The sequence below is a fragment of the Suncus etruscus genome, chromosome 8, assembly GCF_024139225.1.
Source record: "Suncus etruscus isolate mSunEtr1 chromosome 8, mSunEtr1.pri.cur, whole genome shotgun sequence".
Lineage (NCBI taxonomy): Eukaryota > Metazoa > Chordata > Mammalia > Eulipotyphla > Soricidae > Suncus > Suncus etruscus.
In genome coordinates, this window is record NC_064855.1 from 96,698,765 (window position 1) to 96,725,688 (window position 26,924).

Here is a 26,924-nt window from a genome sequence, read left to right on the forward strand (position 1 = left end):
AGCAAGCCTCAGATCGCTATACTATCACTCTAGCCCAACATTACTTTTTAAGACTTGTGCACTCTGAGATGAGACTATTTTGTTGGAGAAGCACTGCTGCAGGTGGAAGAAAGCCAGGTTATTCCCAAATTTACTTAACCCACATTAGAGATGGTGGGAGATCTATCTGCAATCAAAAAGCAATAGATCTATCTGCAATGAAAAAAAGCAATAGTGCAATTCTGGTCATTCAATAAAATTAGATATGAAATGAACATTCTGAATGCTAAAAGACAAACTAGATAAGGAGAAAATGTTTAGGTAAATCCTAAAAATTATGGAGGGCAATTCTGAAAACTTTCAATGGCTCTGGGGTTGACAATATTAGCATTTTACGTGTAATTTCAAATCAGAATCATCCTGTATTATGCCCTTCTTTGACACAACAGTATTTTTTTTTTTTTTTTTTTGGTTTTTGGGCCACACCCGTTTAACGCTCAGAGGTTACTCCTGGCTATGTGCTCAGAAATCGCCCCTGGCTTGGGGGGACCATATGGGACGCCGGGGGATCGAACCGCGGTCCTTCCTTGGCTAGCGCTTGCAAGGCAGACACCTTACCTCCAGCGCCACCTACCCGGCCCCAACACAACAGTATTTTTTATATTATCACTCTTAAAGAAAAGCTCCCTCCCCCGACCCCCCCCCCCCACTTAGAATCAAGAGAAAACCTTCAGGAGTAAAGAGGTAGGAATTAAGAATAAAGGCGTGGAAGACTTAGAATTTGAGTCAATAGAGCAACCACACGTTGATACTAAAAGAAAGTTAGAAGAATTTAAAGTGTGAATGGAGAATAAATAAAGAAGAGGTGATTTGGAAACTTTTCTTGTTTTTTTTTTTTTTTTTTTTTTTTTGTCTTCTGGTTTTTGGCCCACATCCAACGGTGCTCAGGGATTACTGGTGGCAGACTCAAGGGACCATATGGGATGGCAGGGATAGAATTGGGTTGTCTATGTAAAGGCAAAAACAACTCCCCACTGTGCTATTTGCTCTGGCCCCTGGAAACATTTAACATATTTTCAGAAATCTCTCAACTATGAAGTGCCTGAGGACAGACTTCTCTTTCTATTCTGCATTAACAACAAAAGATAGACAATTTTAAAAAGTTACCTTTTTTAGTAAGGCTATTTTATTTAAAAAATTTTCAAAATATAAAAATAATAAACATTATGGATATTTAACAAACAAAACATAATTCAACTATAAATAATGTTGACAACCTCACATAAACATGTTCTACTATAAACATTCTAAGCATACAAGAGTAGTTTTCTAGTTCAAGTTTTACCTTGTTTTTAGTTCAAGTTTTATTATCACTTTTAAAAATAAACAACAAAAAAGCTGCTACAGCTTAACCAATTACTTTCGCTCCACTGAAAGAGCAGGGAATTTTTTTCCCCCATGCCAACACACATTCGTGAAATGGGATACTATGGGCACAGGTATTAAAAACTGAACAATCCAGTCTCCAGACAAGAGAAGACTCCTTTGGTGTTTTCGGCTCAACAATCCACAAAACTGAGTTAAAGTAAACCGCTTCTTAAGGGAAATCTTGTGCCATACATGTCCTGAAGTAACATCACACCCCAAACAGGTTCAGAATTCTGAGATCAAAAGTAAACATCTATAAACGCTTTGCTGATACTTAAGAATCTGTATCTTGAGAACATTCACTAAGGTGCTGGAACGAAGTCTGATAAATGTAGAAAAATCTACACACATCAATGTAAAACTTGTATAATGTAAATAATACATCTCTTCACAATTCATCAAACATTCTGTAAATATTTAAGAACTACCCTGCCTCCTGTTGAGTATCAGATGGAAATTTAGAGCAGAGCAGGACTACATCATGTTTTAAGACTAAAAAAGCTTTCCATTTTAAATATGGGAAAACTGAGTTAAGTTGAATGTATCATTATTTATCAAAAGAACTACCAAGAATCCAATGAAACTACTTGTTCTTTTTAGGAGCTGGGCTCTAATGAACGTATAGCCATTCTGCATCGTATCTTTAAATTGTGGGCTTCATGGGCTGGGATCGTTACCTGATCACCACTTTTATTAATTATGCTGCTAGGTTAGAATAAACCACAAGCGATCATAGGTGATAGCCTAGCTAAGTTACCTAGCAGTTCAAAATGATATTGAAAGGTTTATAGCACCAATGACTTTTTCCTAAGACACTTGAGGGGCTGCATCATTTTTAAAGTATTATTTATCTTGTAAACAAGACCAAAAATATTCAGTTGATCTGTATTTTGAGCATAAATATTTATAAACTCTATTTTAAAAAAACAAATATAGCATGAGTAGGGCAGCTAATTGTGTAAAATCTAAATATACTGAAAATATAAAGATATATAAAAGATTTCCATAATGCAATCATGCAGAAGTTAAGAGCTTCATTCAATTATGCAAATGATTTTGTACAGTTATCTACACATAGCTCCATGAGAATCCTACTTAGGAAAATAAAATAATGGAAAAAATCTTTATTCTTAATCAGTATAGGAAATTTGTGTAACTGATCTACAGGATAGCACTGCATTTTTTAAAAAGAGCGATGATCTTAATAAAAATCAAAACATCTAGATTTCTAATTCTCAATGACATATTCAGTTTCATTTTGCTTTATTTTGTTTTTAATTTAAAAACAAGGGGAATAAGACACGGCAAAATAAATAAAACGGTGATAGCTCATGTGGTTCATATCCATTAGCCAATCAAATTGGTACAGAAGTATGGTCCTTCAAGCAATGCTCTTAGAGTTTCTGATCCATCACAAAAACCACTATTGCATAGACAGAAATTTTCTACAGAAAGAAAAGATACTGAGCTCACCTAGGAAATATTAATAAACTCCCTCTTCAAGTAACTTCTAGTTAAAAAATGTGAACTCAAACAAGAGTCTAATTTTTAAACTCGCTTGTAGGCTATAACAGATCATGTTAGAAGACCTTCCAAAACATGTACTTTTTCACGTTGTCTCTAATGTGGATAAAAATAGATAATTTACATTATGCCGATGTGTTCATTCCTTTTTATTTTTCATGAAAACAAAACACAATATATGCTCAGGGCGAAAAAATATTTGCAGTATAGTTACAAAGAGGTAAAAATATTAGCATGGCTGAATAGAACTGGAAAAAATGAAGAGTAACTAGCTAGAATCATGTGTAATTTGGACTTAAATATATCTGCAACCAAGTAAAAGTCCCAGATAAAACTCCTCAAATGCTTTATTAGATTCTAGGAATATTCCTAACTTTGTGAACACTTTTCTTTGTGCTCATTTATAATTTTGGACAAATAGGATAAGATTTAATCATACTCTAAAAACAGTTATAAGCCACATTGCTTGTAAATAATATGGACATACACCCTTTAAGACTGAAAAACTATAATATTTTACAATGTCTGACACACTATTCCCATTGCTTTTAGGATTGTCTTTGAAGTCTTGATTGCAAGTGCAGAAAATAAGGTAAATTGTGTACACTAGACATTTAATAAATACATCTCATATTTATATTTCACACATCATCCTGCATTTCTTGATAGAAAATTATACTCCTCATTGATGTTGAAAAACTAAGACATAAAAAATTATTTGGGCAGGTGGCACTGGCAACAATTTCGGTAAAAGTATTTTTAAAAGATAGACAAATTATTAGTGTGTAGTGTAGAAAAGTACTTTATCATCTGTTCAAAATTATTTGACTATTTTAAGCCCAGAAATGTATCCTAAATCCCAGAAAAATTAAAATAAAACCTATGCTTCACTCGTTATTTTCTTCATTCTAATTATTCATGCCAATGAGCAAAACATTATGGATTTATCAATGTCCTAGACACAATTGTTAGTGTGGCCAAAATAAAAATTTTCGCATTTTAGGAAACCAAGAAGTTTTACCCTTTTTAATGGTGTTTAAAAAATAGTTATAAAGGGAAAAAAATACTTAAGAACAAGAAAGGTCAGACAAAGCACAGGCAGATATTATACTTCTGGACTCAGGTAGGTATACCCTTAGGGAACTGTAAAGATAAAATGCTAATTATAGTACATGTAAACAAATATTTCAATTGATAAAGGGTAAACATAAAATAACAAAATGATATTTTAACAGTCGTCTCCAGAGATGAACTGTTCTGCTGTGGTGGTCATAAAGCTAAATTCAGGCAATGATGATGTCTCTCTGCTGGAAAAAGAGAAGACTATTAAAAAAAAAAAGCACACACATCGAGAATAACATACAAATCTATAACTTGAATTAAGCTCACCTTTTCTAAACATCTAAAAGCATCTATTTGAGAAAGTAAACAAAACTTGGTACACAATTTTGACAAAGAATCAGTTTTAGGTTAAGATGACTTAAACAATACTTCATTCTTGTTTCCTTAGAACATTTGATTGCAGAGATAATGCACTGAAACCTACCTAAAACTTCTGAATAGCTGATAACCTAGAAGGCTGAATGGCCTAGAATGACCAGACACTAGAAGGTAATCATCAACACCCTAAATTCTGTTCTTCTTACTGGTACACCTTTCAACACAAGGAAAAGTGCTCATTCCCCAATCCCTTTGTTTAAAAAACGCATAAAAGGGGGAAGGTTTCTATTTTCTCTGAAATCTTATTTTAAGTTCCCCCATATTTGGAAGCTTCTCTGCCATTTTTTCCCTTTCCTAAATTTGGGTGGTGGGGATAGAAAAAAAAAATCAAAATTCTGGTTAGGGTATGGGTAGGCAAGTAAGCTGAAGAAATCAAGAACAAATTTTAAGATATTGTATATAAAACATAATTTGTTTCCCAAAGATTTCACATTGTAAGGTATACATAATTACTTTAAATTTCATAATAATCATTATCAATCCTTAAATCACTCTAGATGACAAAATCCTATACTAAGCATAATGATGAACAATAAAAATAAAGGATCAAAATGAGACAGTGAATACAGAGAAAGACTAATGTCAAATGATGGGAAAGTGATAGGATAAAATAAACTGGGAGGGCTTAGAGGAGGAAATTAGAAATAAGTAAAATAAGCCAATACAAATAAGTAAAAAAAAATCCATCCAATTACACTAATGAGTACATAATACTAATTATAAAAAGTCATTTACCAAATTAGCATTCTTTTCCTATTAAAAGTGTTGATTTAGAAATGACGAGAACAGCACTCAAATTCACAAAAATTTTTCATAGGATTTTTTTTAAATATGAACGCTTCATGAATTTGAGTGTCATCTTTGTGCAGGGGCCATGCTAATCTCTGTATCGTTCCAATTTTAGTATACGTGCTGCCAAAGTGAGCACTCTTTCATAGAATTTTGTGGCATCTACATTAAAGACTATCTGCTGTTACCTGATAAGTTTATAATGATTATGATCAAAGAGGAATAAAAAATGGTTTTTCTAAAAACCTATATTACATATTTCAGAACTAGGATGTTTGAAAGCTAATGACAAGAAGGCAGTTACCAAGAACTGAGAAAAAGAATATTCTTATTGCCTTATAAATAATGTATATTGGTGCTATTACAATCCTAGATTGAATTTCTACTTCTCATTTATAGGGGTTTAAAACAGAAAAATTCTGAAAGACCAAAACATGATCTAATAATCAGCCAAAATTTCATGTTTGTAACTTTTTGTTTTAAAAGGCTAATAAGCCTTTTGTTGGGGAGGGAAAACTTACAAATATCATGCAAGTTCTAGAAGAGCTAAAACTAATTTTCTATAGTTCATATAATAGAAATGGGTATAAAAGAAAAAGCTGATACCTTATAATATTACAAAATAACCACAGCTATTTCAATATACCAAACAAGCAACCATTTTTGCTTTCTTTCTGTTAAACCCAGAGCCAGCAATTAATTTTCCATGTATGAGTGGAAATAAATCCTCCCCAAACAATTCTAGTAACAAGAAATTTCCGTCAATGAAGCTCAGCAATATTTTCTACAGGTAATAATCTTATAAGAGTACATGAAGCCTTTTCTCTACAAAAAACCTTATTTGTTACATTTGCTCATCTTACAATGAAACAAGAACTATGGTACACATTCCCCATTTCTGCAACACTATTCAATGTAGGGTATCTGTAATTAATTTTTAAAATGTTACAATTATCCAATAACATTTTAAACACTCAAGTTGACATAAAATACTGAAAGAAATACGTAAAATGATAACCATCCCTTGTGGTAATCCTAATCAATCTTTTAATCATAATTTTCTTCAATTATTTTCTGTATGAAGTAGCTACCTACATTGTTGTCAATCCCCTTTTTACTTCCAACTCAGCCCAGATCTACACTTAAAAGCAAAAAGAATTTGTTAGGAGACCTGTAGAATTAAAAATACCTTTTTAACTTTTTCTTTGGTAGCATTTAGGAATAAGAAAGAATTTTTAAGTTTGAGTTTAGAAACAAAATATAAATAAACTGGAAAGAAAAGTACTAGTGATCACAAAAAGAATCTGTGTATTTTACAGATTGAAAGAAATTTGTGCCTGAGAAGTACCTGGGAATATTATACACGAAATTATACTAAGGCACATATATAAATTATCATACCATTAAACAAATTTAAGTTGTTTCTATTGATATGATAATAAAAATGATAGATAGGGAGTTTGTGTGGATGTATTAAATTAAGCTGTTTTACATCAAACACTAATGGATCTCTCAAGGAAGCTACAGATGTAAAAGAAACTTAAGAGGTCATCTAGTCCAGCTCCTTTCCTTTTACAGACAAGGAAACGATCCTGGGTAATGGAGACTTAAGTCCAGAAGAAAGTTAGTTGTAGAGCTGAGACCAAACGTAACTTTCTTAACCCTTGTCCAGTACTCAGTAGGCTGTTTTTTAATATAAAAATACTCAAACAGTGGCTCTTAGCATTTCTACTTTATATACACAAATGATACTCCTGAAAGAGACTACAACTTATTACAAAATATTAGTGCCTTACTAATAATATAGAAATTTTATTAAGTTTACATGTACATTTGTAACCCTACTGATATACTTAATGTATAAATAGTTTAGCAAAGACTATAGTGACTAAGATTTTCAAGAGAAATTATTTAAAAAATTGATAAGAATTAACAAGGGAGGTAACTGGTACTCCATTACTGGAAATTTAAATATACATCCATTCATTAATTCATCCAACAAACATCTGAGTGCTCATTATGAGCCAGGCTTTGTGACAATCACTAGAGATAAAAAGATGAATAAGACATGGTCCCCTTCCTAGAGGAGCTTGTAATCTAGTGGGGAAGACAGACATATAAACCAGATAAATTTTATTACAACGTAAGTACTTTAACAGATATGAACAAACTGCTGTACTAGAAGGGAGGGTAAAGAAATGAACTAGCTGATGTCCAGGTATCTACTAATTTTGTGCAAGCACTTCAACATAAACTGCAAACACAATTTTATGCATAATCAATCATTTTAAAGGAGGTATCAATGTAGAGTTAAAAAATTAAATACTGGTGCTGAAGTCAAAGTTTGCTTTCAAAATTAATCTTTCACTTAGCTGTGGCTATGAACAACCACACCATTCCTATTAAACCAAGTTTTCTTATCTGTAAAAAGGAAATCAACTAGTACAAAGAAATAATCTTAGAACATTAATATTTTAACATATTAATTTTCCAAAACTCAATGCACATAGTAGGGCAACAATCATAACTAAAATCATATCAATTAAAAATACAATTGTGAACTTAATAAAAGTTGCTAATATTTACTCCCAGTCTTGGGACCAAATTAAAATATATTCATTTGATTTATTTAAAGCAACGTGGCTTTAAACACTTAAAATTCAGGTATGAATTAAGCTAGGGAAATTGTTTAAGTTAATACTGATTTAAGTACTGGTAGATAATTCCGGTACTTTATAAGGGAATTTACAATTAAAAAAAACAGCAAGGCTAATCAATTTATAAAGCCAAATATCAGCATGAAGATTTAAACTGGCCTTTGAAAGATTTACTTTCTTTATAATACCTGTTTGGTGTAAAGAGAAGAAACGTGAGCCTCTGCCAATTTGGCATCTTTCACGACTACTAAAAAGAAAAGAAAAGAAACTTACCTAATGAATTAGAATAGCACATAATAAAATTACAAGAGACTACATAAAATATCAGATCTAAGAATGATAAAGAACTTTTCAGTAAAGTTTTGACGAAAGAATCTAATACTGAAATCTTAAAATATAAACATGTGCAACATCCCTTTGAAATAATATTACCAACAGAAAAATAAGATACACAGCTATATCTTTAAGTATGTGTGGGTCAAAAAAAAACAAGAAAGAAAGAAAGAAAAAGTATTCTACTAGTTATTCCAGTGATAGGACTGCAATTTGTGTCTAAGGGTCCCTGACTGGGATGAAAGCGATCTTTTAAAATATAACTTTTAATATAATCACTATAATCTTAGGAGGAGGGCAAAAAATTTGTATTTCAAAAGGTCTAAGTATATAATCACCTATCCTCTCATTCTGTAAAGAATGCATTTATTTTCTGGAAACTGCTGAATTTCAATGATCATGTTCACTTGCCAGAGAAATCCACTTAAAAAAAAAATCACAGTATTGTTGCAAATCCAAAATTTTTTATACAAGTATAGAAAATACACTTAAATTTATCAGACTGAAACACTTACCAAACAGTGTTTTCCTAAAGTAGTATCTATAGTACATTTCTTTATTCATACATCTTCAAATGGTCAAGTTTTCTTTCATACATCCAAAATGTAATGTGATGTTTTCTTATTCACCAACTACTACTTGAAGTCTGGTTCCAAACTAATCAGCCTGCTTTTAAATTTTAAGACATCTGTTGAAAATTTATAGGATCAAACCAAACTGAAGTTGTATAAATTTTAAACATGGATTGTACATCATTATAAAGGTACCAGTAATCATTATTGTTAAGAATAAATTAGTGATTAAGCTCCTTTAGTGATAATTGGGGGTAAGGGCAGATCACCATCTGGAATGGTCTATTTATTTTAGTTTTTTTTTCTTTTTTTTCTTTTTTCTTTTCTTTTTTTTTTAATCAAGGAACATTGTCTTGGTCTTTTTTTTTTTTGTCATTGTTTTCTTTTCTTTTCTTTTCTTTTCTTTTGAGACCATTCCACTTTATTTTTCACATCTGAATTCATAGGGACTCATATGCAAAGCATTCATACACCATTATCATTAAAACCCATATGGCAAAATACATACACAAGTTCAACAAAAGGCTAATACATAGTAAAGCCTAAGCATACTACTATGTAATATTTTTAATACATAACGTGGGAGACTTTAGTTATAGTACTATGTTATCTATTCATTTTTTGGAAACATTCATTAAGATTTTAAATGCAAATTCATTCCGTATTTGGAGTATAACAAAAATCTTCTAAGTTATAACAAGTATTGGTCATAAGTTTTCAGACCTATTCATTAAATTAGAAAGGACCCAAGGAGTTCTGTAATGTTCAGTAGAAGTATGTAATAAAAACATTGTATGTTTCTAATGTGATGTCTTTAGCAATTGTTTACTGAAATAAAATGCAAAGACCAATCTTTCAAAATACAGGATCAGGCAGTAGGTTTCTTCTTTTTTCTATATTTGTGAAATCCATCTTCATCACATTTTTTTTTTACCAAAAATGGTTTTTACAAATACGTAAAAGTACATTAGGTAATACTAATGAAACACAGGTAGAGTTCTAGCATATGTAGATCAGTGATCAGTCAATCATCTTCTCCAAGAACGCGATTCATTGTCCTCTTCTTCTTCATCATCATCTTGAAGTAATGAGTCATCCACCAAAGACTCTTCCTGAAACTTTAGGTTAAAATGCAATTTAGGAATTTACCCCAAAAAAAAACAGAAAGAAAAGAAACAAGGTGACACTTTTAATACTGATTTCTCTCAAAGGACTGGATACAAAAGGTATTTTTATAACTAAAAACATTCAAGAAACAATTAAAAATATCCTTCATCCGCTCCAGTTTCTCATGAACATCTTTGATAGCTTGCATAAAAATGGCATTAGAGAAATATTCAACATAAACCTTTGTACATGCCATTCCTCTTACCTCTCTACTAAATTATGCCATGTTCTATAACTAAAAAATACTGAAACAGTTGTTTTTCAAAGGGAACATTCGTAAGTCTTCCCTGATTGACTGTCTAATCCTGGACATTGAATCAACCAATAGTTTGCATGAAAACCTATAAAGATTCAAATCTATTTTCTGCGATATATAACAAACGTGTTCTTTTATATCCACTCCCTTTACAGAAATTTCTTCAACTTTTCAAACTTTTTAAAATACCTAATACCAGGAGCTCTCCTGCTTTTCTCCCCATTCAATTCAAACTCATGGAAGGACAAAGGTATAATCTAAAATATAAAATGACAAATTATGTATAAGAGATTCAAAATCAACATTTTATTCTTGCAGTTCTCTGTGGATATGTATAACAGCCTTAAATGCCCTTCAAATAAGGTGAAGTTGCCATTACAACTCATAAAGGCCAACTATGGAAAGGGCGACCTTTCTTCCTTAATATCCTCAACTTTTTCCTACAATTCACTTCCTGCTAAAACAATAAATATTGCTGTTTTGAAGTTTTGGGTTTCAAATGATTCTCCTACAACTGCTCTTCATATACATTTGTCAGCCATCAGACTGCTGTTTCTTAGAAAAATGTTCTCTCCCACACCTAGTTTTGGCCTAAAATTAAATTTTCAACTAAATTTTATCTCCCCTCTAAGTACTGTCACCACATCCTTCAAAATTCTTCTAAACAATGGTTCCTTGCTCTGGATTCCCACAGCATATTGTTCAAATCTTTACTCAGTACTTGAGTCTACCTTTAAGTAATGTGTCTGTCACCACCCCTTTCCAGATAAGCTCCTTGATGACAGGGACCGTGTCTTATTCATTTTGTGCCTATCACAGTGTCTACTATATAGCAAGCATTCATACTAATAAACTAAAATGACAGGAATTAAAATAAATGAACTTGAAAGTTAATAAGGCAATGTAATAGAACAGATACTCTAAAATTAAAATATTGTGTTTCCTGTGGATAAAAACCTAAAGTGTAATCACCTTATTTGTAAAAGTAAATGAAAACTGAGCTTATATATGGCTTTCATATATTCTTTTTGGATTAGTAATCTGCAGTTACCATTAATCCAGAAAATTTAAGGTTATTTACATTAGTCAGATCTCTTACCCTGAATATAGTTCAAAAGTTCTATAATGTATTCACAGACACTAAATTTCAATTATATAAAATCGTTAGAGAAAAAACAAATTGATAAAAAACATACTTCCTCTTCATCAGGTTCCATTTCTTCAGTTTCAACAGCGGAAATATTAACTATTGGTTTATTCCATGCCAGTTTTAGATCCTGCCCTTTGAACCGAGCTCCATGAAGTGCAGCCTGAAACAAGAACATTGTAACATAGGAAATTAAGCACTTGTGGGAGGAAAATTAAACATCAATATTTAAATTAGATATGCACAGTGAAATTAGTCATTTTGCTTTGTAATTAGTAACCTCTATATTTACTATTACTACAAATAACAATTACCATTGTTCTTGTTTACCTCTAAAATTAGTATAAATAATTTGATATTCCTTTAAAAAAAGTAAACAAGAGCAGGGAAAGGCAGATAGATCTAAGGTCTCAAGAGCAGAATTTACATGTGGCTGGGTTTGATCCTCAGCTACTGGCAGGAAGAGCCTCCTAAGCACCAAGACTATTAGACCCCAAACAAAAAACAATATAATTAAAAAGTGCTATTTCACTACAGGTCATATTTGACTATTAGAACTATCTAGTGGGCTATAGAAATGGTATGAGGCAGGGTGTGGGGTGGGTTTAAGGCCCTTGCCTAGCATACAGCTAACTCTAGATCAATCTCTTGTGCCACATATGGTCTCCTGAGCACAAGTAGTTATGGACCCCAAACAAACAAAAAGTACTACAAACCCTATATCACAACTGTATATGTAGGATACAATGCTAACTACTCTTTCGTGATTAATGATACTTAAGACAAAAATCCCAAAGCACATCAGAAACTCAATAATAGATTCTAAATCAAAATCTAAATGAGGTTACTGCAATTCTTGTTCATTTATGGACAGCATTATAAATATGATCAAGGAAACAATCAACAATAATAAGACTATCTGTATGAAAGCATATTATATTCAAATGACATCTTAGGCTAACTAATGAAATATTCAATGCATATAACTATTATGAAACATCTCTAAGAAGCTCTAAATTTTTTACTGAAAATGAGTATATATCCTAAAAAGCTTTTAGAAGTCAATATAACAAAATTAATAGTCAAGTCCAACTACTTCCTACATTAAGTAGCTGATTTATAAAAATAGTGCATGGAGGCCGGAGAGATAGTTAGGCGGGTAAAGCACTTGCCTTGCATACTGCCGACCTGGGTTCGATCCCCGGCACCCCGTATGGTCCCCCTGGCCCACCAGGAGTGAGCCCTGAGCACAGAGCCAGGAGTAAGCCCTGAGCACTGCAGATATGGCCCAAAGAAAACAAAAAATAAAATTAAACTAAATTTAAAAATAACGCACTCAAATTAAAGTACCAAAAACTAACAAATCAATGTTAGCAATATACCTAAATAGTTCACAGTAACAAAAGATTTATAACACAGTTTCAAAGGATAGCATATTAAATGTAGAAACAATTACATATTCAATGACATCTGACCATGAGTTCTGCAACATTAAAGTTTTCCAGTATGAATTTATAATCTGCATGTAGAAATTGGATAGTCTTTTGATAAGACTATGATAAGTCTTATGATAAGACTTTCTGCCTGTTAAAATGCATCTTATGGGGCCAGACAGCATAGTGGGAAAAGCACTTTCCTTGCATGCAGCCAACGCAGACTCGGTTCCTGGCACAGCATTTATTTCCCCAAGCACTACCAGGAGTGACTCCTCAGCACAGATTCAGGATTAAGTCCTAATAAGCATTGCTTGACGAATCCCCCAAACAAAAAGTGAAGCAAAACATATAAAACAGAAAGATGCAGTTCATGGGTTTAGTCAATAGCCTTGTAAAATGTCACATAACTGGAAATGTTTTAAGTTTGGAAATTCAATTTTATTTTCATATTTAAATACTGACTTGCATTTCTTTTCATGTTAATATTGAAGTAAAGAATCTTAAGTTTTCTTACTATATGATATATATATATATTTACTATATGATATATATAATATATATATTATTTTTTGGGGGGGGGAGCCACCACCCAGCAGTGCTCAAGGGTTACTTCCTGGCTCTGTTATGAGGAATCACTGCTCGAAGGCTTGGGGGATCATATGGAATACTGAGGATGGAAGTTGGGTTGGCCACATGCAAGGCAAATGCCCTTCCAGCTGTACTATCGTTCTGGCCCCTTATTTATATTTTTTTAAAACTATTACATAAACACACTTTAAGAAATTTCCATTGGGGCCCGGAGAGATAGCACAGCGGTGTTTGCCTTGCAAACAGCCGATCCAGGACCAAAGGTGGTTGGTTCGAATCCCGGTGTCCCATATGGTCCCCCGAGCCTGCCAGGAGCTATTTCTGAGCAGACAGCCGGAGTAACCTGAGCACAGCCGGGTGTGGCCAAAAAAAAAAAAACAACAAAAAAACAAACAAACAAAAAAAAGAGATTTCCATTGTGCCAGAGTGACAGCACAGTGGATAGGGCATTTGCCTTGCAAGCATCCAATCTGGGTTTGTCCCCAAATCTGCCAGGAGTGATTTCTGAGTGCAGAGCAAAGAGTAACCCCTAAGCACCACCATATGTGACCCAAAAACAAAAATGAATTTCCCACTGTTTCATGTAAAGAAACTTGTGTAACTTCAACCAGCTAAAAGCAAAAATAAATTAAATTAAAAAGCTACTAACATAACAAGTTTTGGAAAAACTCAGAAATATTTCTAGAGAAAATGGTGGAGATGAGATCACATTGGGACAGTAAAGTTATCTATCCTCTTGAAATTTTCTAGGTTTTTTTTGGGGGGGTGAGGGGGGAGAGGTTATGCCATACCCGGTGACGCTCTGGGGTTACTCTTGGCTATGTGCTCAAAAATCACTCCAGACTTGGGGGAACCGAATCGCGATCAGTCCGAGGCTGGCACTAAAGGCACAGTGCCGGTTTGGAGGTAGGGTTTGGGAACAGAGATGTTGCAAATAATAGCTCCATGGTAAAGGCAGCCCCAAATACCTACTTGCTTTGTGCAAGTGTGACAGAGGTGAGGATGCTAGCTTAAACCCTTGGACTATGCTCAACATGACCCAATTTGATCTCGGCGACTCTATTTGAGATTTCTGGTGCCAAAGGAGAGTGTTTGTTCACTGGTGCGTCACATGCAAGCAATACAACCAACTATGTGCGATTTCCAGCCACCACAGAAAGTACGGAAGTGATTGAAGAGAGTGTGGGGATAGGGATGGTGAGGGGTGGTATTAAACAACGGAAAAAAAAAAGCTGTAGTGCCACCTACAGGAAACAAATCAACATAACCCAGAGTATAAACATTTCAGCAGATAATGGTTGTAAAAAAAAGGTAGAATTCCCTAAGAAAAGAAAAAGTATCCACAGGGCAAACATAAAACACAGAAGAGAAAAAGAACTGAGAAGGGAATCACAATGAAACTTAACAAGGTTAGAAAAATCTCAAACACAGAGAAGCAGGTACTTAAAAAACAGCTATTAAGAAAGAACACTTGGAGTTTTTCCCCAAAGAAATGAGGGAGAAAAGATAGGTATTCAGAGCACATTGAATGAGAAAAAAATTTAAAAAAAATTTAAAAAAGAGCATATTGAACTGTATCTAACAAGAAAAGCCTAACTTAATCTTGCAAAAATAAAGCAGACAATAAAACAACAGTAATAGGTATAAAAGGAAAGAGATGCACAATTTAGGATAAAGAGATCTTATGAAAAATACCAGAGTCAATATACCAAGTTAATGGAAATTTTAAAAGGAGGAAAAGACCATATTATTCAATGACATTAATAGTTGAAAGGGACCAGATAAAGCTCAGTGGGCTGAACAAAACAAAATGGTAGAAACAGCTGAGAACTTCCCAAACCTAAAGACTGAACCACAGTTGTCCAGGAAGCTGAGAACAATGATAAAAAAAAAAAAAAAAAAAAAAAAGTGAAGATGCCAGGGCACAGGGGGTCAGTAAAGCTATCTATCCTCTTGAAATTTTCTAGTTGTTTTTTTTGGGGGGGGCGGTGGGGGGGGAGGTTTATGCCACACCCGGTGACGCTCTGGGGTTACTCTTGGCTATGTGCTCAGAAATCGTTCCAGACTTGGGGGAACCGAACCGCGATTAGTCCTAGGCTGGCACTTGCAAGGCAGATGCCTTACTTCTAGCACCATGATTCCGGCCCCTCTAGGTTTTTTTTTTAATCAACAATAAATCATAACACATCAATATAAAAAGCAAAGCAAAGGCTTAAGTACATCCAAAGAAGTGAATGCCTACAGAGATGAAAATTACTGAGTAAAAATGTGGTTACATAACTCCTGAGAATATATCAAATTATTCTTTAAAAGTTATTTATTATTATGACACTGTTAAAATCTAAAAATTTTCAAATTAAAGTATTTTGTAAAATGTTTTTCAATGGCTGAAAAACTTAATTTTCTAACTATTAGGTGCACTTCTTTATGAGTTTTACAATTCTCTAAGGCAGGGCTCCTTAAATTTTTTTTTTACTGGCAACTTATTTTTATCCAAGAAAACTTTTAGGTAATGTCAGATATATACCTTATTTTACGCTCTATAAGACACACCTGACCGTAAGATGCACATAGCTGGGGCCAGAGTAATAGCACAGCAGTAAGACATTTGCCTTGCACGCTGCCAATCCTGGCATCCCATATGGTCCCTTGAGCCTGCCAGGAGCAATTTCTGAGCGCAGAGCCAGGAGTAACCCCTGAGTGCCGCCAGGTGTGGCCCCAAACTCAAAAACAAACAAGCAAACAAAAGACACACATAGTTTTTAGATGCTCTCCTCCCCTTCACTCAGGCTTCAGCTCCAGGTGGCATTTGCTCCATAACACACTTGGGGTGGGGGTGGGGGGAGTGTCTTATGGTACGAGATAAATATGGTAGGTAAAATTAGTATACTAATCGAACACTGATAATAAACCACACATTTATTTTAAATGATCCATAGTTTAAGATGCGAGATTTTGGGAGGGGATAGAAAGATAGTAATATAAGTAGGGCACCTGCTATTGCACTTGGCCCATCTGGGTTCAGACCCAATTCTTCCATATGGTCTCCTGAGTACCACCAGGTGTGGTCCCCAGTACAAAATAATCAGGCTCTAAGAGCTTCAAAATTATTTATAGGGTTTACAAATTGGCCTTTCTCCAATAGACACTTCTGAAAATTCAGTTATATAAAAAATGGTTGTTGTTTTTTTAATTTTGGGGCCATACCTAGCAGTGTTTAGGGGTTACTCCTGGTCAGGAACCACTCCTGACAGGTCATGGGAGGGGATCATATGCATAGGTCGTCTATATGAAAGGCAAGTACCCTAACCATTGTACTATTGTTCCGGCCCTAAGTTCTTTTTATGAAGACGTATATAAAATAATTTTTAACATCTCTGGTTGTTGCTGCTGTTTTAGGGTCACATATGGGCATGATTGGGGGTTCCTTTAGCACTATACTCAGGGATCACTCCTGACAGTGCTTGGGCAGATGACATAGGGTGCCAAGGATTGAACTCAAGTCACCTATATGGAAAGTAACACTGTAACTGCTGTAACTATCACTCATCCCTGAACATATCTTTTAAATCAGGTCTCAAACTCAATTTACCTGGGGGCCGCAGGAGGCAAAGTCGGGTGAGGCAGGACCGCATAAGGGATTTTGCTTACCAAATATTCACAATAAAAAATCGCATTAGTGGGCCTGGAGAGATAGCACAGCAGTGTTTGCCTTGCAAGCAGCTGATCTAGGACCAAAGGTGGTTGGTTCGAATCCCGGTGTCCCATATGGTCCCCCGTGCCTGCCAGGAGCTATTTCTGAACAGCCAGCCAGGAGTCACCCCTGAGCACTGCTGGGTGTGGCCCAAAAACAAAAACAAACAAAAAAAAAATCGCATGAAACATTTGCATACCCCAAAAGGAACTGCTCAGGGTATGCAAATGTTTAATGCAATTCTTTTTTTTTTTTGTTTTTTTTTTTCTGGGCCACACCCATTTAATGCTCAGGGGTTGTTACTCCTGGCTAAGCGCTCAGAAATTGCCCCTGGCTTGAGAGGAGCATATGGGACGCGGGGGTGGGGGGGGTGTGATCGAACCCCAGTTGCAGTAATTCCTTGGCTAGCGCTTGCAAGACAGACACCTTACCTCTAGCGCCACCTCACCGGCCCCTAATGCGATTTTTATTGTGATTATTCGGTAAGCGGATAATCGCGAATACTGCGATATTTGAAGGCCAGGGTGGGCCACAAAATGTCATACGGAGAGCTGCAAACAGCCCAGAGGCCACGAGTTTGAGACCCCTGCTGTAAATGGAAAATTCTTGTATGATTCATCTTTTATTTTGGAAAATTAAATATTTTAGCCCACATATGTAGAAACATCATAATCCAAAACTAAATCATTCCTAAAAAAAATAATCATTATTCTATATTTGGTCAAAAGTCCCATAAGAACAATCATATGCTTTTCGTTAATTTATTATAGGTAAGGTAATGCATTTACAACAACTTTCTACTTATCACACAATTGTCTCTATATTAACCAACCGATTTGTCATTTTTAAAAATGGCTACATACATTTTATATTTTAGATTCAAAATATTTATTGGAAGCCCACGTTTTCACCAAAGAGAAAATGCTGCTGTTATTCTTTTGCTCTTTTTGTGTGTTCATGAAGTTTTCCATTTTCAAGCACTAGTTTTATCAATGTTAACTTGTACCTTCTAAATATACTTTACCAAAATCCTCTCCATCATTATTTTCAGAAGCCTGATCATTTATTATCTTTGGCATCAAACAGACATACACTCAATAACTTCTGGATCAGAGAAGTTACTCAGTTGCAAAATTCATGCCTTGCATGCAAGAGACTGAGTTAGATCCTTGGTACCACAAATATGTATCAAACCTCTTCTGATTTAAATTTATTTATTCATTTTATCTATTTATTTTGGTTTATATAAATATATATAAATAAATATTTATTTATTTTGGTTTTTGGCAAAAAAACCAACTGGCAGCGCTCAGGGGTTACTCCTGGCTCCACGCTCAGAAATCACTCCTGGCAGGCTCAGGGGACCATACGGGATGCAGGGATTCGAACCACCATCCTTCTGCTTGCAAGGCAAACACCATACCTCCATGCTATCTCTCCAGCCCTGATTTAAATTTATCTTGATATGAAAAGATCGAAGACAGGACCAAAGGGATAGTACAGTAGGTTACGGGTCTTGCCTTGAAAGCAGTAAACCTTCGTTCATTTCTATTTCACTTCACATGCTGAGTTCAGCAGAACATGAATCCCCCAAGGCCCACCAAGAGCAATACATGAGCACATATGGTTGTGGCCCAAATAAATAAAGAGCCTTAATTTTGTCCAACAGTTGGTAAATCACCATTGCTAAATTCCCATTTACCAATGTTTTATTCCTATATGTAAAACAGCTTTATAATCTACAGAAATTCATGTGTATTAAGATTATTATTATTAACTTACATATACTTATGTATTATATATACTTAGTATATATTTCTTTTGGGGGGGATTTGGGTCACACCCGGCATCACTCAGGGGTTCCTCCTGGCTCTATGCTCAGAAATCACTCCTGGCAGGCTCAGGGGGACCATATGGGATGCCGGGATCCTTCTGCTTGCAAGGCAAATGCTCTACCTCCATGCTATCTCTCCAGGCCCCAACTGTTGTTTTTTTTTTTAAACCAATTTTATGACGTCAGTTCATGAGTTAGAAACTATAACTACTACTGTCATCTAACTTCTTTCTAAAGTTAGATTAATTATTAAGCATACCACATCAAAGATGCAACATAATTATAGGAATGTCAAAAATCTTGAGAAAATTAAAACATTTCCAAAAGATAACTTGGTAAGATAGTAATAAAAGTGTAAGAATTAAGGGGCCGAAGCAATAGTCCAAAAGGCAGGGCATTTGCTTTGCACATAGATGACCCGTGTTCAATCCCCATCATCCTATATGGTCCACCGCAACTGCCAGGAGTGATCTGTTAGCAAAGAGCCAGGAGTAAGCCCCGAGTGTCACTGGGTGTGGTCCAAATAGCAAAAAGAAAAGAAAAGAGAAGAGAAGGAGAAGAGAAGGAGAGGAGAGGGGAGGGGAGGGGAGGGGAGGGGAGGGGAGGAGTGGGAGGAGAGGGGAGGAGAGGAGAGGGGAGGGGAGGGGAGGGGAGGAGAGGGGAGGAGAGGGGAGGAGAGGGGAGGGGAGGGGGAGAGAGAGGAGAGAGGGAGGGAAGGAAGGAGGGAGGGAGGGAGGGAGGAGGATAGGAAGGAAGGAAGGAAGGAGGAAGGAAGGAAGGAAGGAAGGAAAGGAAGGAAGGAAGGAAGGAAGGAGGAAGGAAGGAAAGAGAAGAAAGAGGAAAGAAAGAAAGAAAGAAAGAAGAAGAAAGAAGAAAGAAAAGAAAGAAAGAAAGAAGAAAGAAAGAAGAAAGAAAGAAAGAAGAAGAAAGAAAGAAAGAAAGAAAGAAAGAAAGAAAGAAAGAGAGAAAGAAAGAAAGAAGAAAGGAAAGAAAGAAAAGAGGAAAGAAAGAAAGAAAGAAGGAAAGAAAGAAAGAAAGAATAGAAGAAAGAAAGAAAGAAAGAAAGAAAGAAAGAAAGAAAGAGAAAGAAAGAAAAAAAGAAAGAAGAAAGAAAGAAAGAGAAAGAAAGAAAGAAAGAGAAAGAAAGAAAAAAAGAAAGAAGAAAGAAAGAAAGAAAGAAAGAAGAAAGAAAGAAGAAAGAAAGAAGAAAGAAAGAAAGAAAGAAGAAACAGAAAGAAAGAAAAAGAAAGAAAGAAAGAAAATGAAAGAAAGAAAGAAGAAAGAAGGAAAAAAGAAGAAAGAAAAAAAGAAAAAAAGAAAGAAAGAAATAGAAAAAAAGAAAGAAAGAAAGATAAAAAAGAAAGAAAAGAAAGAAAGAAAGAAAGAAAGAAAGAGAAGAAAAGAAAGAAAGAGAAAGAAAGAAAGAAAGAAAAAGAAAGAAGAAAGAAGAAAGAAGAAGAAAGAAAGAAAGAGAAAGAGAGAAAGAAAGAGAAAGAAAGAAAGAGAAAGAAAAAGAAAGAAAGAAAGAAAGAAAGAAAGAAAGAAAGAAAGAAAGAAAGAAAGAAAGAAAGAAAGAAAGAAAGAGAAAGAAAGAAGAAAGAAAGAAAGAAAGAGAAAAGAAAGAAAGAAAGAAAGAAAAAGAAAAGAAAGAAAGAAAGAAAGAAAGAAAAGAAAGGAAAGAAGAAAGAAGAAAGAAAGAAAGAAAGAAAGAAAGAAAGAAAAAGAAAGAAAGAAAGAAGAAAGAAAGAAAGAAAGAAAGAAAGAAAGAAAGAAAGAAAGAAAGAAAGAAAGAAATTTCTTTATACAAGCAATAATAATGTAAAAACATAAAATAAAATTACTACAGGAAGAGCTGGAGAGATAGCATGGAGGTAAGATGTTTGCCTTGCATACAGAAGGACGGTGGTTAAAATCCCTGCATCCCATATGGTCCCCTGAGCCTGCCAGGAGTGATTTCTAAGCATACAGCCAGGATCAACCCCTGAGTGCTGCTGGGTGTGACCCAAAAAAACAAAACAAAAACAAAAACAAAAAATTACTAGGGGAAACAATATAAAGTATTTCTGTAAGCTTACTTTACATAAATATATTTCTATAAAATTTATACAAAAACTAATTTTTGTTTAAATACTTATATAAACATGACCAACCCGGTTCAATTCATGGCATCCCATTTGGTCACATGAGCCTGCCATGAGCAATTTCTAAATGCAGAACCAGGAATAAACCTGAGCAATGCAGGGTGTGGAAAAATAAAAGCTTAGAGAATAGGGGCTGAAACAGTGGAGCAAGCGGTAGGCATTTGGCTTGCACACGCTAACCTAGGACCAACTGTGGTTGGATCCCCAGTTGTCCCTTATGCCAGGAGCGATTTCTGAGCATACAGCCAGAAGTAACCTCTGAGTGTCACCAGGTGTGGCCCAAAAAGCAAAAAAAAAAAAAAAGAAAGCTTAGAAAATAAAACAAAGATTATTCACTAGAGGAAGAATTAGCATTATTAATATGTTAATTCTCCCACATATTATTCTTTCTGGAAATACAAATATTTTTTATTCAAATAAAGTATATAAAGCATACCAGAAATAAATTTTTGGTAGAGGCTTTAAGGTTTTCTAACTATGATATCATGTCATCCACAAACAGTAAGTGCAGGTTCAAATATTGACTGATTCAGCCTTTTGAAAAGACAATATATATTGCTCAAAAAACTAGGAACAGAGCTTCAATTCCAATCAAACTATTTTGAAATAAAAGCGTAGGCCCAAGAAATTGGACAGTGGACAAGACGCTTGTATATATGAGCAGCAAGGCTCAGTTCAGACACCATATAAGGCAAGCACTGCTAGCAGTGATACTTAAGCGCAGAGCTAGCGTAAGTTCTAAGCACTGCTGGGTGCCCTTTGCTCAAAATAACCTAGAAGTTTGAAAACTACTGCTCTAGCACATATCTTGCTTCTAGAAGAATTATTCAACTTAATTTTAAAAATTCTTTTCTAAATTAAAATGATACTACATTTAAATGTTAGCCTGTGGAAATGTTTATGGTTAACAACTTCTTCACAACTCAATTCCAACTGTTTATCATAGCAATTGCAGTTTTCCTTTCAGCCTTTTAATAAAGAAAATACAATTAAAATGATATCAACTGAGCCTCCAACTGAGACTAACTTTATAGAAACAAATCTATGTTTAAAAAGTAAAAGAATTTGCCAACCGTGACTCTGGTCTGTCAGTAAGTGCCTAGAAGCCTGGCAAACAAGTTACTATTCACTTTTTGTGTCTATCCTAAGGTTTCAGCAATAGCAGATGCTTAAAAACTATTTTAAAATTGAAAAGAAACAACAACCAAAAACAAGCAAGCAAACAAAGCCTGCTCAGTCGGGGAATACAACCACTAACGTCCAGCAGAGAAGCTAGAGGAGGGTTGCAGGTAAGTTTGGTGGAGTACAAAAAATTGTAGGTCAATATTAAACTTCAATACTGTAGGTACAAAAACCATAATAAATAAAATTTTAATATTTAACTTGATTGTATTTATCACCCACTCAATCTATATAAAATAAATGGGAAGGTACTTTCTTGTACATTAATCTCTGTTCTTTAAACTTCATTCTAATGTGTTTTATATAAACATCTGCATTTTAAAAAATCTGAAAGACACAAAAAAGAAATTCTATGTAAAAGTCTTGCCTATTTCTAAATGGCTGAAGTTATTTTTCTATTCTCCTCTTCCTAAAGTAAAAGAGGAGAGAAAATAGTTCCTTGAACTGTATCAGTCAATTGTTTTGAAAACCACAAGTTTTTTCATTTGTTTCAGTATGACTGTTTTTTTTTTTGGGGGGGTTTTCGGGCCACACCCGTTTGATGCTCAGGGGTTACTCCTGGCTAAGTGCTCAGAAATTGCCCCTGGCTTGGGGGGACCATATGGGACGCCGGGGATCGAGCCTCAGTCCCTCCTTGGCTAGCGCTTGCAAGGCAGACACCTTACCTCTAGTGCCACCTTGCTGGCCCCAGTATGACTTTTTATATGACTGCTTCTTAGGATAAAAAAAACATAAAGAGAGAATCCTCAAGAAACAAAATTACATGAAAATTATATCTAAACCTGTTCTCAAAAATACCTTGGAGAGAAATCTATTTTTCAACAATCTTTTACACTCAATATAACATATATAATCAGCAGTTTATAAAGAAGTTTTAAACTTTCACAAACTGCAAATTATTTTAAGTTCCTAGTTTTCACCAAAGATCTTTAAATGAAGGTCATCCCCAAACTCAAGTCGAAGAAGTAGTACAAGGGTTATGGGCACTTGTCAAGCACATGGCCAAACCTTGGTGAGATCCATGGTCTTCACAAGCACAGCAGGGAGAGATCCCTTAGTACAAAGCCAAGGTTGAGCCCTCAGGCTGTGGGATTCCCAAGAACAAAAACACAACAAAAGGATAAAGCTGGCCAGGAATAGTTCTTAGCAAAATTATCCACTGCTCCTCTCCTTAAAATTGAGTTACTGCAAAGCCCCACTAAATGTTTTTATGACTGATTAAATCCATACTTTTTTTTTTTTAACTAGGTATAGGGTGCCATAAGAGTAACTCCTACCTGTAAGCTCCTATCAACATACCATTGTACCAGCAGGGTAGAGAATACAAATAAACAATTTAGAAGTTCTTAAAAAACATATTTAGACCTACAAAACCAACATAAAACTTTCAAAAAGAATCTCACTTTTCCATTCACCTTAGGTTACTGTTTTATACAACACATTTAACCCAAAGTCACAGTCTCTCTCTCTCCTCTCTTCTTTCCTCTCTCTCTCTCTCTCTCTCTCTCTCTCTCTCTCTCTCTCTCCTCTCTCTCTCTCTCTCTCTCCTCTCTTCTTTCCTTCTCTCTCTCTCTCTCTCTCTCTCTCTCTCTCTCCTCTCTCTCTCTCTCTCTCCTCTCTCTCTCTCTCTCTCCTCTCTCTCTCTCTCTCTCACGCCTCACAAGGCTGAAAGTTTTTTATAAACCACTTCCCACTCTTTTTCCTAATGTTTCTAATTCACATGAAAAATATAAAAAGCCCTGGTCATTCTTTGGAAAGACAAATGTAGATACAGTTTAAATCACACTATGTCAGAGAGATGATAGTACAGCAGGTAGAGCATTTGCCTCCCCCTCTCTCTCACCAGTGCTTCCACTTCCTCCAGGTTCGATCTCCTCTGTGCATCATTGGTGATTCCTGAGTATAGCCAGGAATCAAGCCTGAGCACTGCCCCAAACATGCCCACCCTCAAACAAAATCACATACTATAAAAGGACTCCAATATCACAGCTTGTATTAAATACTTATAGATGCCAGTTGTGTATATGCCGAGCAAGGGACTAGAACATGAAAGCAGGTGACAATAGTCATAAAAAGCAGTCATGAGGATTTTATCTTAACTTCCTCACCACTCATTTTGTCAAACAGACTTTGTGTCAATCAAAAAAAAGGACACGGAAAGCAGGGTCTTGGTGCTATCTGGGTGGTAAATTGAAAGAATTCCTACTGTCTCAGGACAACACAATCTGACGTGCCACTGAGTATGTAGTCTAATTCTATCATGTTAAATAAATGTCATCTGTATCAGGACATTTTATGGCCATCATATGTTTTACCATCAAACAGAATCTAGCAATTTATAGAATTTGTGGATACACCGCCAAAAAGCAACAAAGGTCCAAAGGCAACACAACAGGAAAATTAATCCACACAACTAAGCATGTGCATGTGTGGAGGGTGGTGGTGGGGAGGGAATTGAAGAGGAGGGGCACTGGGGTCTTTGGGAAGGAAGGTGGGTATTCTGATGATGGGTGCAGTGTTGGAATTATGAGCATGAGAAACCATTCTTTGTAGTATTGTGAACCACAGAGTATCAATAAAAAAAATTTAGGACCAATTAAAATTTCATTTATATTAAAGCTTTAAAGCAATAGTTATATGATAGTAAATCCAAGTCTTTAATAAAGTACTTTATTTTTGATACTTACTGCTTCAGCTTCTGCTCTTGTCTTGAATGTTATTATTGCATGAAGTGAAGAGTCATCAATCTGACAATCTTCAATTTCACCATATTGCTTTAAATTAAAAAAAAAGTATTTCCTCCAAATAAATATTTTGAAACATCCAAAATTATAATGGCTTTAAATATTAAAATACCAATACATAACCTATAGTACATAATTCCAGCGATTAAGAGAAAAGGAGGGTGAACAATTACGTTGTAAAGCCTATATAATAAAGGCTGGTACCATCCTATACTACTTATAATTCTATTATTTCCTTAGAAAAAGTTATACTAAATTGAACTCATATTTAAATAAATGCAAGAGTCAAAACCTGAGCTTCCTAATTTCCTTCCATTATACTTTCATTCCAAAACATACAAAATTCTTTCTAAAGTGAGTGTTTGATTATCATTAAAATAATCATGAGATTTTTTTTTTCAACATTCCCAACTTAAAGTTGGGGATGGAAAGGATTCAGAAATTTTTCAATAATTTTCCCAAAATAATTAAATAGCTAGAATGATTTCTTTTTCATTAAAAAAATGTATCATTCTACTGGTCAAGAGACACCTCAAAAAACTAGAACAAGGGCCAGAGAGATAGCACAGTGGGAGGGTGTTTGCCTTGCACACAGCTGATTCGAACAGAAATGGTTCGAATCCAGGTATCCCATATGGTCCCTGTGCCTGCCAGGAGTGACTTCTGAGCGTAGAGCCAGGAGTAACCCAAAAAAACAAAACAAACAACAACAACAACAAAAACAAAACAAAACAAAACAGATGTTTTGTTTCTAAGAATCTGAGTTCAATCTATGACATCATAGTCCCCAATGTGGCCCAAAAAGGGGGAAAAACACTTTATACTTTTTGTTCAGCTACAGTTAAATTGATCCTGTTTTACATTTTTACTAGTATATGTCAAATATTTAAAAGCTATTTTTATAGGGCCGGAGAGATAGCATGGAGGTAAGGCATTTGCCTTTCATGCAGAAGGTCATTGGTTCTAATCCCGGCATCCCATATGGTCCCCAAGCCTGCCAGGAGCGATTTCTGAACGTGGAGCCAGGAGTAACCCCTGAACACTGCCAGGTGTGACCTCCCCCCAAAAAAGCTATTTTTATAATATAAATGGTTATATACTATATATAATGTCAAAAAGCTATATGCCAAATGTTCAAACACTTAGTTAGGCTAATTTTTCACCTGAATTTTTTTTTAATTTTGTAGAAGAATATTTTTTTGACAAACAGCAACCTTTTTCACATAAAATACCAGTTCTTTTTATATAACTAATTCTTATGCTCCAAATTAATCATAATCATGGTCTCATTTTAAATTATAATCACAAAACTCATTTTTCATTTAATATGTACACATACACACTATACAGAAAAATTCTGCAGAGGAAGAAAAATGGATTCTACAATCAATCAGAATGCAGCTAAGTCACTAGCTCTGTAAATTTTAATTCTGTCATCTCTTAATTTGTCAAAGCTTAATTTTTCTCATCTCTAAAATGGACATTAGCACAGGTATTTTACCTCAATGTTATTGAGGTAACTCATTATATAATGAATTAAATTTTGTGTAATGAGTTAAATAAGATACTCAGAATAATACCTGCCATATATAAGAACCGCAAATTTTAGCTACAATTTTTATTATTACTACTACTGACCTTAGAGGATAAATTATAGAAAATATTATGTTCATCACAATTTGTAATAATGGTTCTACGCTGGGGCTTTTTTTCTAATAACCTGTTAATGTTCAAACCACACGATGAATAAATTTATTGCCTGCACTCCCCTTGTTAATTTTTTAAATATAAATCACCACTACTAACTTTTGGGTAGAATTTGAATCTCCAAATATAAACAAAAATTTCCATTTAAAGGCTATAAATGTCTTAAAAACCTCCTGGGGGCTGGGAGTGATAATATAGTGTGCAAGACACATTTGCTTTGCACACAATCCAGGATCAGTCCCTGGC

The 26,924-nt window shown here is 34.8% G+C and overlaps 1 protein-coding gene and 1 non-coding gene across 2 annotated transcripts in view; both read right to left on the reverse strand.

Moving 5' to 3' along the window:
- Positions 1 to 1,142: 1,142 nt before the first annotated feature.
- The window catches only part of RBM26 (RNA binding motif protein 26), a 100,146-nt gene continuing 74,364 nt past the window's right edge, over positions 1,143 to 26,924 (reverse strand). The window contains 5 exon segments of the mRNA XM_049778509.1: positions 1,143 to 4,238; positions 8,066 to 8,124; positions 8,726 to 9,900; positions 11,402 to 11,515; positions 24,915 to 25,001. Coding sequence (XP_049634466.1) covers positions 9,811 to 9,900; positions 11,402 to 11,515; positions 24,915 to 25,001 — 291 coding nt within the window. The 3' untranslated portion in view covers positions 1,143 to 4,238; positions 8,066 to 8,124; positions 8,726 to 9,810.
- Positions 5,256 to 5,359, reverse strand: LOC126017091 (U6 spliceosomal RNA). The gene has a single exon (XR_007498764.1). It is a non-coding gene; the product is annotated as a U6 spliceosomal RNA (small nuclear RNA).